General features: G+C 36.3%; 1 protein-coding gene across 18 annotated transcripts in view; it reads left to right on the top strand.

Moving 5' to 3' along the window:
* Positions 1-14,291, top strand: part of Wnk1 (WNK lysine deficient protein kinase 1) — a 130,199-nt gene that overhangs the window by 71,781 nt on the left and 44,127 nt on the right. For all 18 annotated transcript variants that reach the window (XM_005395993.2, XM_005395992.2, XM_005396003.2 and 15 more), the window contains exons 5-8: positions 9,190-9,278; positions 11,210-11,429; positions 12,618-12,951; positions 13,923-14,110. In XM_005395993.2, the coding sequence (XP_005396050.1) occupies positions 9,190-9,278; positions 11,210-11,429; positions 12,618-12,951; positions 13,923-14,110 (831 nt within the window). The remainder of the gene's footprint in view (positions 1-9,189; positions 9,279-11,209; positions 11,430-12,617; positions 12,952-13,922; positions 14,111-14,291) is intronic.

Genomic DNA, 14,291 nt, shown 5'->3' with positions numbered 1-14,291 from the left:
TCCGGTACCGGGAACCGAACTCACGACCTTGCGCTTGCCAGGCAGGCGCTTTTGCCGCTGAGCTAAATCCCCAGCCCGACAATACTAATTCTTAAATATTAGAGTAGAAGCATCATCTAAGAATAATGAAGATTCTGTTCTGGACCATCAAAATGTTAATGATGTCATTGAAAGAAGTGGGAAAAATTCAGAGAAAGGCACGGACTTTGAAAGAGGAATTACTGTAGACATACAACCTTATCTATATGTGAATGGTATTTTTATTTTATATATTGAACACAAAATTTATAGAAAAGGTTATAATAAAACAGAACCTAGTTTTTTTGTCTCAACATCATACCTTTGTCCAAAAAAAAAAAAAAAATGCCAATTTGGTTTTGGTTATTTCCTGCCTGGTAGAATTTTTATCAACCCTATCTTTAAGACGTTGTTAAGCTGGGAACAAGGCATCTGTTTTCTAGCTTTTTGATTTAGTCAAACCTAGTTCTTAACAGTTTTCTTCATACCCTTAAAGATAATGCTGTGTTTTTGTAGCACACATCACTCTGTTTCTGCCTACCAGCTGACATCTCAGACTTCCTCTTTAGTAGTGATGAGTTGTGTTGAACCAGGGATCAGTGGCAACTACTCTGAGATAGCCTATTAGAATTTGTGTATTTCTAACATGAAGAGTGGAAGTATTTCTACCAGGTAGTATGTAAGACTTATCTTCTGCTACTGTTGGTGATTGAAGCCTTAGCATCCACTGTTTTGATTGGGATACAAGCTTAGACAATTACAATGAATAGACTTTCTTTTGTCACACATTGTAACAAGCATTGTAACAACACATTGCAAGGAGCATTGCTCTTTCCACCGTCTTTGTTAATGCCACAAAGAAAAACAATACCTGAATCTCTAAACTCAGAGTACTTTTTATTCAGTTTTATGAGATTCCCCAGCAAGTGGAAATGTCTTTATGGTTGTTGAAGCTTTTAATAGAAGTGAAAGGCAATAGAAAAAATGTGTTAACACTTTTGTATGCTAATCCACAGCTGTTTATACTCTGACAGAGTGGTAAGACTGTTCACTTTCATATCACTGCCTTTTAAATTAGGTAAACAGAGGAGCCGTAACCCCCACTTTTTTAAAGTGAGTCTGAGATATATGGGCTAGGTCACACAAATGTAATATGTGACAAATTGAATGGAGATGTCAACCCTGGTTTTGAGATTCTTTGACCCATGTTCTTTTGGCAACATACTTTGACTTTATGCTTTGTTCACTGAACTCAATCCACCACACCACACCCCTTTTAAACCATATTTTCAGCATAATAAAGGTGAAGGGAGAGTTTCAATAAGTGGGTTTCTAGTACATACAAGTAAACCTCTGTGATAGGTTTTGATGTCAAGAAGGCAGAACCTGTAGATGCAGTAGGTGGAGCTCTGCACAATAAAAACCTCATTTTGCTTAGCCAGGGATCTATTGCTGTTGGAGAACAACACCGGCAGAATAGTTTCCCTGGTGTTCAGCGTGTAGTTTTCTCCACAGAGCTAATCTAAGTAAATAGATTGTTGGCAGACAGAGCAAACTTACGTGTAAGAGTCGGGGAAGCATGGCTATGGCTAAAGGAAAATCTGTGCCTCCCTCTGACCTTGATGTTTGTCTTCCTTGTGCAGTGGGCTAAGTTACTTTGTTAATTTACATCATACCCACTTCCCCCTCATTTTTCTCTGACTGTAACAAGTCTTCTTCCTTTTCGGATGGATTTTACAAAGAAAGATTTTTGCTCAGTATTTGTCATCATAAATTCTCATTGCTGCTGCTGCCCTCAAAAGGATTGTGTAAGTGAGGTGGGTAAGAATTTGCAATTTATTTAAAGGATATATTGTAGCCTTTTTGGTGACATTATTTAGAAAGTTTCAGTTTGAGTACTGAAATTGTTAATTTCAAAGTGCTTTTTAAAATATTTAATGTTCTGTATTGTATTTTATGTGAGGAGGAGGTAGCCTTTTTCACTTCTGAATGGTTAAGAAAAGTTTTACTTGTATGAAGAGATAGTTAACATTACTCTAAATTTAAACTTGCTTGCTTTTTTTTTTTTTTTTTTTTTGGTGGAGATAGGGTCTCACTGCATCGTTCAGGCTGCTTTTGAACTCTATGTACCCCAGCCTGGCCTGGAAGTCACGGCAATCCTCCTGTCTCAGCCTCCAGGGTGCTGGGATTACAGGCATGGGCCACCACACCTGGCTAAATTTAAACTTTAAAAATCAAGTGCTGATAGTTTTTAAGAGCTGAAAGAGTGAAATAGAGAATCCTGTATTATGATTAACTTTTCTTTTTCTAGCAGATTAGTTAGCAAATTTAGGTATATACAATTCAAAGAAAAGGTCAGAGTCTATAAAATATGTATGGGTTTTGTTTTTGTTTTTGTTTTTCTTCCAGTACCAGGAATAGAACTCACGACCTTGTACTTGTCAGGCAGGCACTGTGCCGCTGAGCTAAATCCCCAGCCCCTGTATGGGTTTTTTTTTAAAAGTTCAAATAAAGTAACTTATTTGATGAACACTTATGAACTCTGTGTGCCCTTGTGGACTTACCTTGTTTGGTTTTCTTGTATTTCAGTGAGTGTTGTACAAAAAATGTCTTTTTAAAAAAGATAATGCATAATATTATATCACCCTGATAATAGCTCTAGTAGGTATACATTAAATATTCAAGGCGTATTTATGTTACTTACGTTTAATGAAGAGAAATAAGAAGGTTCTGTCCTTTTAAAAAAAGAAGACACTATAGCTCAGAGAGATCCTGTGAATTACCAGAGTAAGACAAGAATACTTGTACAGCCAGTTAGATCCTGGCTCTGGGAGAATGGAGAAAGAATTGTGTCTCCTTAATAAACTTTAATTTTATTCTGTGTAAGATTAGCCAAATTTATTTACCGTAGTACTCTGTGGGTTTTGTGTTTTCCACCCTCCCTCATTCATGATATGTGGGCAGTACTTTGTTCTTTAGACTAAGACTGAGTGGGGACTGTACAGGGAAGAAGAAAAGGATGGCCTTTGGAGGATTGTCTGGCTTTAAGTCCAAGCCATTTCTGAAATTCCTAAACTAAAGGAAATAAGATAATTTTTGGTGTAAAAACATTTTGTTATTATTTTATTCTTTCTGATGCTAAAAATCATGGTTTAGAGTCATCTAGACCAACTTAAAAATTATCAGTTATAAATACGGATTTCTCATGTCTTAAAAACAAGAAGCCCATGAGCAAGTAGAAGTGCTTAAAAACCTGTAATTGTTTATTTTCAACAAGCTTCTATTTTATGTCTCAGTTGACCCTCTCTCCATCATCACCACCTGGGAGATTGAACCAAGGTGTCCTGTATCACTGAGCCACATCCCTAGTCCTTTACTGTTTTTTACTTTGAGAGACGGTCTTGTTAGGTTGCTTAGGCAGCACTTGAATTTGTAATCCTCCTGTCTCAGCCTCTCCAAATACTGGGTTTATAGGTGTGCGTTACTATGTTCAACTTCCCAGTTGACTTTTTTGTAGGTTACTTCAGGGTCAGTGAAGTTTCAGTCTTACTCCATACGCTTTACTTGATCATCTTTTAATACACAATTTATAAATTCTTGCATCTCCCAGATTTATTCAAAAAAATCTTTCCTAGGTATTGTATTTGATCATACTGATTTCTTCATGAGAGCTGACTGGTGAAATTTTTGGTCACATAAGGCAATAGTTGCATCTGAATGTTTTTATTAGTGTATGGAACTATCTATACTTAAAAAGGTAGCTGCTACCATAGCTGTAGGTTAAGAAAATAGCATAACCTAATAGATTTGAGTTACATTATGCACAATTTGTTTTGTGCTTCTATGTATTTTGTTCGATTTCTGTTCCTACTTGCAAATAGAAATTACTATTTATAAAGATGAATGCCTGTGTATTTGCATGAAGAGGGCTAACAAAAGGATTATTTCTTTAGGAAAGTCAAAAATAAAACCAAATTAAAGAGAATTTTGGGGGGTGTAGAGGGGAAGTGGGAGTTGAACTCAGGACCTTGTGTTTGCCAGGCAGGCACTTTGCCACTGAGCTATATAGCCCCAGCACCGAAGCGAATTTTTATTGCCTTTTTAACCCTAAGCTTTATTTATTATCATTGCAAATTGCCCTTGACTAGCCTTGGATCAGCAAATTTAATAATTCAAAGCACTTTCAACCTAGAAAAGACATTTCATTCCCACTTCTGTGAATTTTAGAAGATAAATTGAGCATATATTATGCATATGCATGAGACAGAGACTCTGAAGCCCAGGACTATGGCTGCTTTCCAGCTGGTACAAAATTCAAGTCTTCTGTTGTTAAATCTTTTTGTTTTTCCAATGTACCTATGCTACATCGAAACAGAAGAATCAGTGCATGTTTGCTGTATTAATATGTAGAATTTTCTCACCAATAAGCCAAACACATTCCCCTGAAATATATGTACTTATGGAAGAAGGGCCATTTCTTTCCTCATTAAATTGTTTTTTCTTTAGCTACTTTTCTGTTAACATTAGAACTGTCTTTACGTGCAAAGTCCAACTTGTTTACCAAACTGTCAGATAATTTTTTGCTAATAGTAAACGTTCTACAGATTTAATACACAATTTTACGTAGTTCTTACCATTATTCTTACAAATAACATTTCAAAAGTTTATTTTGTAAAGTTGTTCTTTTGGGTTTTTTGCTTTGTTTTGTTTTGATTTTTGCAGTTTTGTTGTGGCAGCACTGGGGATGGAACCCAGGGATGATTTACCACAGAGTTACATTTCCCCACCTCCTTTTTATTTTTTGAGACAAGGTCTTGACAAGTTGCCCAGGCAGGAATTGAACTTGGAATCCTCTTACCTCAGCCTCCCAAAGGATTACGGGCACTTGCCTGCATCACTGCATCTGTCTTCATTTTATGTACTTTTACTTGTTAATTGTAAAACTAATATAAAACAAAATACTCAGCTTTTCTACTACTGAAGAACTTTAATTGGGACAGTCATTAGTGTTTTTTGTTTTTAAGAGACGTGAGAAGGATTTATTAGAGGTAGATATAGGATACTCTCAAGAGTGGAATGTGGATGCTCAGAGAAATGAGGTACGATACAGTTAGGACAGAGGATCTTTGTATTTTGGGTGGTAGTGATATAATCCAGATAATATAAGGGAAATATTATAGCTCCTGACAGGCTAGACCCCAAGTAGCAACCGAGACCACTAGGACATTGAAGCAGACAGTGACATCTTTATTTTCAACTGGTGTATGTGGTCGGGTCAAGGGCAAGAAGGCTGTTGACCATGAACAAAGGAAGAGAGCCTGCTTTATAGACTAGTCTAGGCATGGGAGAGGGGAGTTTTTCAGGGGTTACTGGTGGGTCTGGTGCCTCTAGGGGAGGGAAGTGCTGGCTGACATTGGCGTGTGCTGATTTACAGCGTGGCATTCTGTAGACTCATGAGGTTTCCTGGAAGCCTGAGAACCAGGCCTGGGAGCCATCCTGATAAACAGATTTACTTTAGTCTCTCGAGCTGAGTGAGGGGCTTTCTGTTTGAACAGACTGGTGGTCTGTCAGAGTTTTTCTCTTCAAGTTGGGCAGGGTACAATGTGAGGGACAGTGGAAGTTAAGAACAGAAAATATCCAGGGAAAGAAAGCTATTTTATTGTCTAAGAGAGACAAAAGGGGTGCAGAGTTCCCAAGGACCCCCCGCTTCTCTAGGGAGTTTTATAGAGTAAAACCAGAAGGTGAAGCCAGTCTAAGGTGGGACAGAGCTAGAGTCACCTAATAAGATTACAAGTACAGTCACTAGGTAACATTGATTCGATGGGAAATTACAAGGTGGGTATGAGGTAAGACAAAACTGTGGTCAATCAATAAAATTAGAATTGCTTAGAAATAGTGACTAAATAAGCAAATGTACATAGACCCAAGGACTTTTCCTCAAAGGGAAGTTCTGGTCTTTCACCTGTTTAGAATACCAGTCATTGCTGTTCATCCCCAAGGGAAATATGTAGGTGTAGTCATTCTGTATTGAGGTCTGGCCTTTAGCAAATGTGCTTCTACTCACTGTTGTAATTCATCTATATTGGCTTCTTTTTGAGGGCCTAGCATGTCTGACTGCCTATAATATTTATACCTAGCTTAGTGTCTAATAGAGTGAGTCTGTGCAATTCAATAATATAGTCTTAGTCTTGTCTTGTGGGTAGGAGGATGGCCACCTATAGTGAGATAATAGTCTATACATATGAGAAATCCCAAAAGGGTGGTCCGTTTGTGGGTGAAAAAAGACTATTTGCAAGTAAAAAGAAAAAGGGCAAACCTGTTTGTAGCTGAATGGAAATTACCCAGGTTTGCTATTTTGGGAGGAAAAAAAGAAACAAAACAAAACAAAACAAAACAAAACTTGGGCTTGTGTTCTGAAGCTGTAGTTTTTCTTCAAAGTACAGTTTTTAAAATCTTTATTTTCTTATCTCCTTTCTACCTAGTTTTCAGTTCTTCTACCTACCTCATCCTACCTGAAGACTTTCAGTCCCTTATTAATAAAAGGACACAGAAGGTCCAACGGCTTTTCTTCATGTAACTGCTTCAGTCTGAGAAGGGGCATTAACCCTGCCTACCTATGACTTTTTTTTTTCTTTTTTTTTACCTATGACTTAAAAGTCTAGTCCTGACTAAGGAGGTGTAGCAATATTGGGTTCCATCTTTGGAAGAACTATCATTTTTCAGTAGTCAAACCAGAGTCAAGATCTCCACAGTCTCCATCTCTCTTTTTAGTTAGGTCCCTTCATGGTCACCAAGATAAATGTCACCAGCCTGGGTCTGAGAGTCCCCAAGGCTGAAATACGTAACTTAACCCACCCCTTTTAAAATGAGTTTGTAAGCCGAGTGTGATGGTGCACGTCTGTAATCACTGGGAGGTTGAGGCAAGAGGATCAGGCTACGAAGTGAGTTCAAGTCCGGCCTGAACTGCATAGCAAGACCCTGTCTTTAAAAGACCAAAAAAGGGGCTGGGGATTTAGCTCAGCGGCACAGCACCTGCCTGAAAAGCGCAGCGTCATGAGTTCGATTCCCAGTACTTAATAAAAAAAAAAAAAAAAAAAAAAAAAAAAAAAAAGAGTTTGTGAATACACTGACTTGTGATGTGGAAAAAATTTTTTCAGGATGCATCAGTAAAAGACATGAGAAGCATTTATTAGAGGTAGATCTAGGACATACTCAGAGCAGAGTGCGGGTACTCAGAAAACAAGGTACACCACTAATTTGCTGAAGGAGTTGCTGTTTGAAAGGCAAGCTTGCTATATTAAAGCACCTTTTTACTTCAGTACCATTATTTGCTAATTTTATTAGAATTATGTGATGACATGGATAAGTTGGGGAAATTTAGCTGGATTTGGAAAAATGAGAAAATTAAGGAAAAAAGATAGTAATCTTTGCAATCATTCATGGAATCAAACTTTTTAAATACATAAGTTTTACCATAGAGTCAGCTCTACTATGGTTTATTATTTTGAAAAATTAGCCCTAGGGGTAGAATTATCCAAATAAGGTTACTCAGTGGGTAATTGAAAATTACCCAACTCTGGATAAAACTTCTGTGTGTAAAGACTTACGCACTAACCATTCACTGTATTCCTCCAGTAATATCTAAAACTGTTGAAGTAGGTTTTTTCCTAGACGTACATACCTATGGTAGTTCAATTTGTAAATTGGTCTTAGTAAGAAATTAACAATAACTAATAAAAAATAATTATAGCAATACACTAAAATAAAATTTATATAACTGTGGTCTCTTTCTCGGAGAAACTCAAGATAAATATTAACATTGTCAGACTGAAGTTGATTGCAAGTCACTCAAACCATGGAAAGTGAAACTATCAATATTAAGATTTCACTGATTCAGGATATTTGTATTTCATTTAGATCTGTGAAAGGTTATGTGCATTTCAGTAATTTCTTAAGTTGTCACTAATTTTGTTTTACTACAATTTATTACATCTGTCACTGAGACCATATAGGTGATTAGAATTTATAATTTTAGTAAACTTTTCTGAACATATCCCTCCATCTTTGTGTTAATAGATGTTCCGCACCATTTGGATAATGTATTGGTATAGCTACTTCACCTCTTAATCCATGTAATCACTTAAGTGAGATGGAAATGAATTTTTCCTTTAGTCTTTTAATAGTAGTAGTTTATTCTCATGCTTTGTCTATTTTCCACACATGGCAAAAGTTTTATTTTCAAAGAACTTACCACTTTATAAAGATTCTAGACTATCCCAATGAGTTACTAGTTAGTATTCCATAGAATAGTGATGAATTTTCTTCTGAAATTAAGCACAGTGCTTATATTTCATGCCTATCTGATATATCATTGCTAATTTTATGTTTTGTTCATGCACACTTTTTTTTTTTGGTACAAGGAGTTGAACTCAGGACCTTGTGCTTGCCAGGCACACTCTGTGCCGCTGAGCTGTATCCCCGTCCCACAGTAACTCTTTAGTTATTGTGCCAAAACAATATAAGCCCTTAACCCTTTATGTTCATTCCAACGTTCGTATTCAACATTCAAAATAGTAATTGATGTATTTTTTTAAATCATTAAATACTTCATTTAAGTATAGTATACTGTCAAGTTAGGGCAGTGGTATGATTTCTTAATTGTATAAATGAAAAAAGTTTGAGAAAATATTTCAGTAATGTAACATATCATTCTTAAATATCCAGAAGAATCTTCTCCCTTTACTGGATGACAGAAGCATACAAATTAAATGATCTTCTTTGCGCAAATTATTTCCCTTCCAAAGTAATTGCTGTATTGATGGATATATTAACATATAAAGGTGAACAAAAGATCCACTAACCAGTTGGAACACTTGGGCTTTGTTTTAGCCAATAACTTCCTTTACTTGAAAGAAAAAGTTGTTATCATCAGCGTGAATCTTTTCATTGCCACGTTAAGTGCTCACATTAAGTGACCCTGCTGGCACACTATTCCTTGTTTTCTTGTGAGAAGCCAAATTGCCACTTTCTGCCTCTGATCTTGCATGGATCCACTCCTGCAGCCTAATCAGAAAAAAGGGGGACCTAGTAGAACTTAATTAGAAATGAGAGGACAAAGTTCAGAACCCTGCTTTCACCAGTGTGTTTTTGTGGCTATGTTTTTGTTTTTAGGGAGTGAAGCCAGCTAGTTTTGACAAAGTAGCAATTCCTGAAGTGAAGGAAATTATAGAAGGATGCATAAGACAAAACAAAGATGAACGGTAAGTTGCCTCTTTTGACTTGGTGTTGTTTGAAAAAACTCAAAACACAGTTTCCTCTGAGTGTAAGACTCTTATCTGATGGGTATTTAATCCTTCTGATTAGTTTTTCCATTTATGCCATGTAATATTTTAAAAGTAGGGCTCTCTTGATTGAGGCTATTCAGGTTCTATGTACTGCAGCAGTGTGAGAATGTGGTTTAGTGGAAGTTAGGTAAACCAGAACAGCCTTAAACATAGTTTTCACATTCAGTGAGAGTGACTTAATAGCATTAGCATGATTTATAAAATTCAGTGGAGTTCATTCCCTAATACAGCAAACCTGTGCCTTAGTTTTTTTATCTATTGAATTTTAAAAAGTAAAATAAAATCTTGGTGCCGGTTTCTTTTTGTTTTGTTTTGTTTTGTTTTATCAGAGGCATAAGCAAATTCATTTAGCAGAAGCAAAGAAGTACACACTCAGAAAGAACTGCAGCCAGCCTTGGAGGAGTGAGGTGCCAAAATTTTTGCTCTTTAAGATCAATTCAGCTACACAGGTCTTGATTTCCTGTCATTATGCCAGAATCAAGGAAGAGCAAAACATCAAAATTTCTCTGATTACAAGAGGACTTGGCCCAAGGCTTAGGAGGAGATCTGGCTTAGTCATTTATACTAATAGAAGACTTTTTCTCAGAGGAGTGGCAAGTATCTGATCTACCATACAGCTGATTCATCACTCTTTACGAAAGGCATGAGTCTGTATCTTTTTTTGAAAAATAATCTACCTTCACCTGCCAGAAAGGAAAAAGTACACCAACCTAGTACAAATAGAAATTGTAAATTGAGCATATTCTACCTCCTGAAGAATGGGAGCTATCAGGTATATCAGCCACAGTGAAGAATTCCATATCTTCACTTCTCTAGTCTCATATTCTTTCTCATAACTTTGTTATTTAGAAGAACTTAATGTCATGCTTTTTAAGACATTTTAGGAGATTATTTAGTTTGTGTTTCTATTTTTATGTATACTGAGTCCTTCAATCTGTTTAAAAACCTTTTTCTTATAAACAAAGGAATATTTGTTTGAGGTCTTAAAACATTTTACTCTGTTTCTTTTCTGGATGGAACAGCTTACTAGTATTTTGGAACCATTATAGCTAAAGAAGATTCTTTTACTATTAGCTTTCTGCTTACCTTGAACAAGGAATTGAACAAAGAATTGAAAGAATTTTATTAAAGTAAATAAAAGTTGCTATAGTAGAAAGCACCAAAGTATGAATCAAAACATGTATGATCTTGGTTTGATTCTATCATATACAAATTTTAGAACTATGAGCAAGATTTTAAGCTTTCCTAATCATCAGGAGATGATACCTTATTGAATGTTACTCAAGAGTTAGATAAGGTCATAGGTAAGAGGATTATGGTTACTTATAATTAAAATGCTATACAAATGATTGTGTATTTTTAAGCTTTGATAGGCTACAATTTTAAACTGTCTTTATCTGATGGTGTACACCTGGGAATCCAGTACTCTGGAGACTGAGGCAAAAAGATCAAAAGTTCAGGACCAGCCTAGAGAATTTAGTAAAAAAAAGTCACTCTCAGTTCTTTCTCACAAATCAGATCATTATGATATTATGATATTGGTAACTTAAGTACAACTCACGAAGTATTCACATGGAATAATGTAGAAATAAATTGTAAATCTTCCCTTTCCTTTTCAGTCTCTCATGTAATAATAATTGTCATATTTAAAAGTTTATCTTTTCAAGCTTTGCACAGTGGTAAGTGCCTGCAATCTCAGCATTCAGGAGGCTGTCTGGAGAATCACTTGAGCCTAAGAATTCAAGATCAGCCTGGGCAACCTACTGAGACACCTCAAAAGGGAAATTACCTGTTAAAGTTAATGACATCTTGGTTTTGTTTCTTTTTCTTTTCCTTCTCTTTGGAAGATACTCCATCAAAGACCTTTTGAACCATGCCTTCTTCCAGGAAGAAACAGGAGTACGAGTAGAATTAGCAGAAGAAGATGATGGAGAAAAGATAGCTATTAAGTTGTGGCTGCGCATTGAAGATATTAAGAAATTAAAGGGAAAATACAAAGACAATGAAGCTATTGAGTTTTCCTTTGACTTGGAGAGAGATGTGCCAGAAGATGTGGCTCAGGAAATGGTAAATTTGTACTAATCCACCGTTTAAAAGTCCATGTAGATTTATATACATTGATACTGTTCAGCAAAAAAGTAGTTGATAAAGTGATGTGTGTGGTATATCCCATTAGCATATACAGCCTCTTCTTTTACGTTTTTGCCCTGTTTTTCTAATGGGTGTGTGATCCTTCTTAAAAGCTGTTTTATGGTTGGGTGTGGTGGCATACACCTGTAATCCCAGCACTCTAAGAGACAGGCAGGAGGATCACAGTAAGTGCAAGGGCAGCTGGGGACACAAAGTGATTTCAAGGCCAGCCTGAACTGCATAGTAAAACCCTACCTCAAAAAAGACCCCCCAAAACAATTATTTTATTTTTTGGAAAAAGACATAAAGATGGATGAGATAAAGAACAAACTAGAATGTATTCTAAGTAGTCATTTTAAAAGTCTATAAGGTTGATAGAGGTCTAATTTGTATAAGTTAGAGTGAAAGTTGCATTTTTAAATATTGGGTAGGCCTTTGATGAGTCAGATCAGTTGTTACTTACTAGGCACCCTTTGCTGTATCCTTATTTCAAGTTTGTCTTAAGATCACTTTTCCAAAAGGAAACCCTTCATCATGTTTATGCTTGACACAATGTCTGAAATAGTCAATTATTATGCAAAGTCACTCATCAAATATCTCTAGGATTAATAAGAACCATTTAGTAGTCATTGCCCCTGAGAATGGGTCAGGTGTGAGAGATTTAAGTGGTAGTGTTTTATACTGTTTGCAGTTTTGGGGGTTTTTTGTGGTTTTTTTTTTTCCATGTATTCACAACAGTTTTATCTGGATAAGCGTATGCCTAATGAAAGGAAATAAAACCAACACATGTTAATGTTAATGACTACGAGTCAGAAATACGGTGACTAGAATAAAATATTTTACTTCTTTTTTGAACACTGTGGTTTTAGGTGCCCCTTTGTTTTGATTGTCTTGAGCAGAAAGGTACATCCACCTGGAATTTCTACAAAGATGGTGGCACCCACCCACCTACCACAAGGATGGGGAAGTGTGCAATACAAACCAATAATTTCACAGTTTGGTTAAGAGCAGTCCTGAGAGTAGTTGCTTCCCCTTCTCTACTTTTCTACAATGTGATTTTTGCTTAATATTTTCTTACTTTCTTTTAATACCCTGTTTTTCCTGATATACCCTTTTATTCTGTAGGTAGAATCTGGGTATGTTTGTGAAGGTGATCATAAGACTATGGCTAAAGCTATCAAAGACAGGGTGTCGTTAATTAAGAGAAAACGAGAACAGCGCCAGTTGGTACGAGAGGAGCAAGAAAAAAGAAAACAGGAAGAGAGCAGTCTTAGACAGCAGGTTGAACAACAGTCAAGTGCTTCCCATACAGGAATCAAACAACTCCCTTCTGCTAGCACTGGTATACCTACTGCTCCCACCACGTCAGCTTCAGTTTCTACACAAGTAGAACCAGAAGAACCTGAGGCAGATCAGCATCAACAACTACAGTTCCAGCAACCAAGTATATCTGTGTTATGTAAGTATTCGGAGATGTAACAAATATGTCGATGATGTTCCTAACTTTCCCTCCCCCCAGTGCTAAGGATCTAACCCAAGGCCTCACGCATGTTCAGCAAGTGCTGTACCACAGACCTACACCCCAACCCCTGAATTGCCTTTTTTTATCTTGTTTGTTTTGGAGTAGAATTACAAATTCAACATATAATAAGGAATTTGAAGTGGTTGCCATGTAACTTCTTTTGATTCTTACTACCATACCTAATAGAATAGAAGGATAAGACATTGGGGAAATGTGATCAGAATGTGAGATAATTTCAAAATTTCCAATATCTTGAGAGATACCAATTTATAGAATGTTACTTTTCATAGTACCTTAAATACAGTTAATGAACAGTGAACAAATTTAACTGCTTAAAATTAAATCTGTTGATCTGGTTCAACTCTTTCAACAAAGCTAAATAGCTTAGAGACTAAGAACTAATGTAACTGGTAGTTACTGACTGAATTAACAACCTAATGTTGAGAGCCCACAGGTAAGACTTTGAAAGCTGGATAAAACTTAAGCCTTACTTATAACATTGCATTTTATTTCCCTTGTTTTTCAAGTGATAAGATTCTTGATAACCAGAGAATTTTTTTTTAAAGAATATATTAGAATTTTTTTCCAAATGAATCCCTCATTTAATTGTTTAGTTTTTTTGTTGTTGTTGTTTTCCAGTACCAGGAATCAAACTCATGACCTCACACTTGCCAGGCAGGCACTGTGCCACTGAGCTAAATCCCCAGCCCCTGGATCCCTCATTTAAATGTAGAAATTTATTTCCTATGATTGCTACTAATTTTTTCTTTAGTTCAGGTTTGTGGAAACAACCAGTTAACCCTAATGTAATGTCTAAAATATTATGGGAAATGTGAACTTCCTTTTGTAATTTGTCTTTCTGGTTTTTGTTTTTGTTTTGGGGGTTTTTTTTTGGTGATTCATTTCAGCCGATGGGACAGTTGACAGTGGTCAAGGATCATCTGTGTTCACAGAATCTAGAGTGAGCAGCCAACAGACAGTCTCATATGGTTCCCAACATGAACAGGCACATTCTGCTGGTACAGTCCCAGGGCACACAGCTGCTACTGTCCAAGCACAATCTCAGCCCCATGGCATATATCCACCTTCATGTATGGTAAGTAAATAGAGAAGAGAACGTAATACTACAAGAGCCAGTAGGTAATTCTGTAGGTAGAATCTGGGTATGTTTGTGAAGGTGATCATAAGGCTATGGCTAAAGCCATATATTTTCTACTGTCCAAGTAGCAATGTATGTTTAAAGTAGAAACTATAAAAAAAATTTTAAACATAAAGTA

Source organism: Chinchilla lanigera, unplaced genomic scaffold (assembly GCF_000276665.1).
Source record: "Chinchilla lanigera isolate Chin_1 unplaced genomic scaffold, ChiLan1.0 scaffold00053, whole genome shotgun sequence".
Lineage (NCBI taxonomy): Eukaryota > Metazoa > Chordata > Mammalia > Rodentia > Chinchillidae > Chinchilla > Chinchilla lanigera.
The sequence above is the reverse complement of the archived record's forward strand: the minus strand, read 5'-3'. Positions and strand labels throughout refer to the sequence as shown.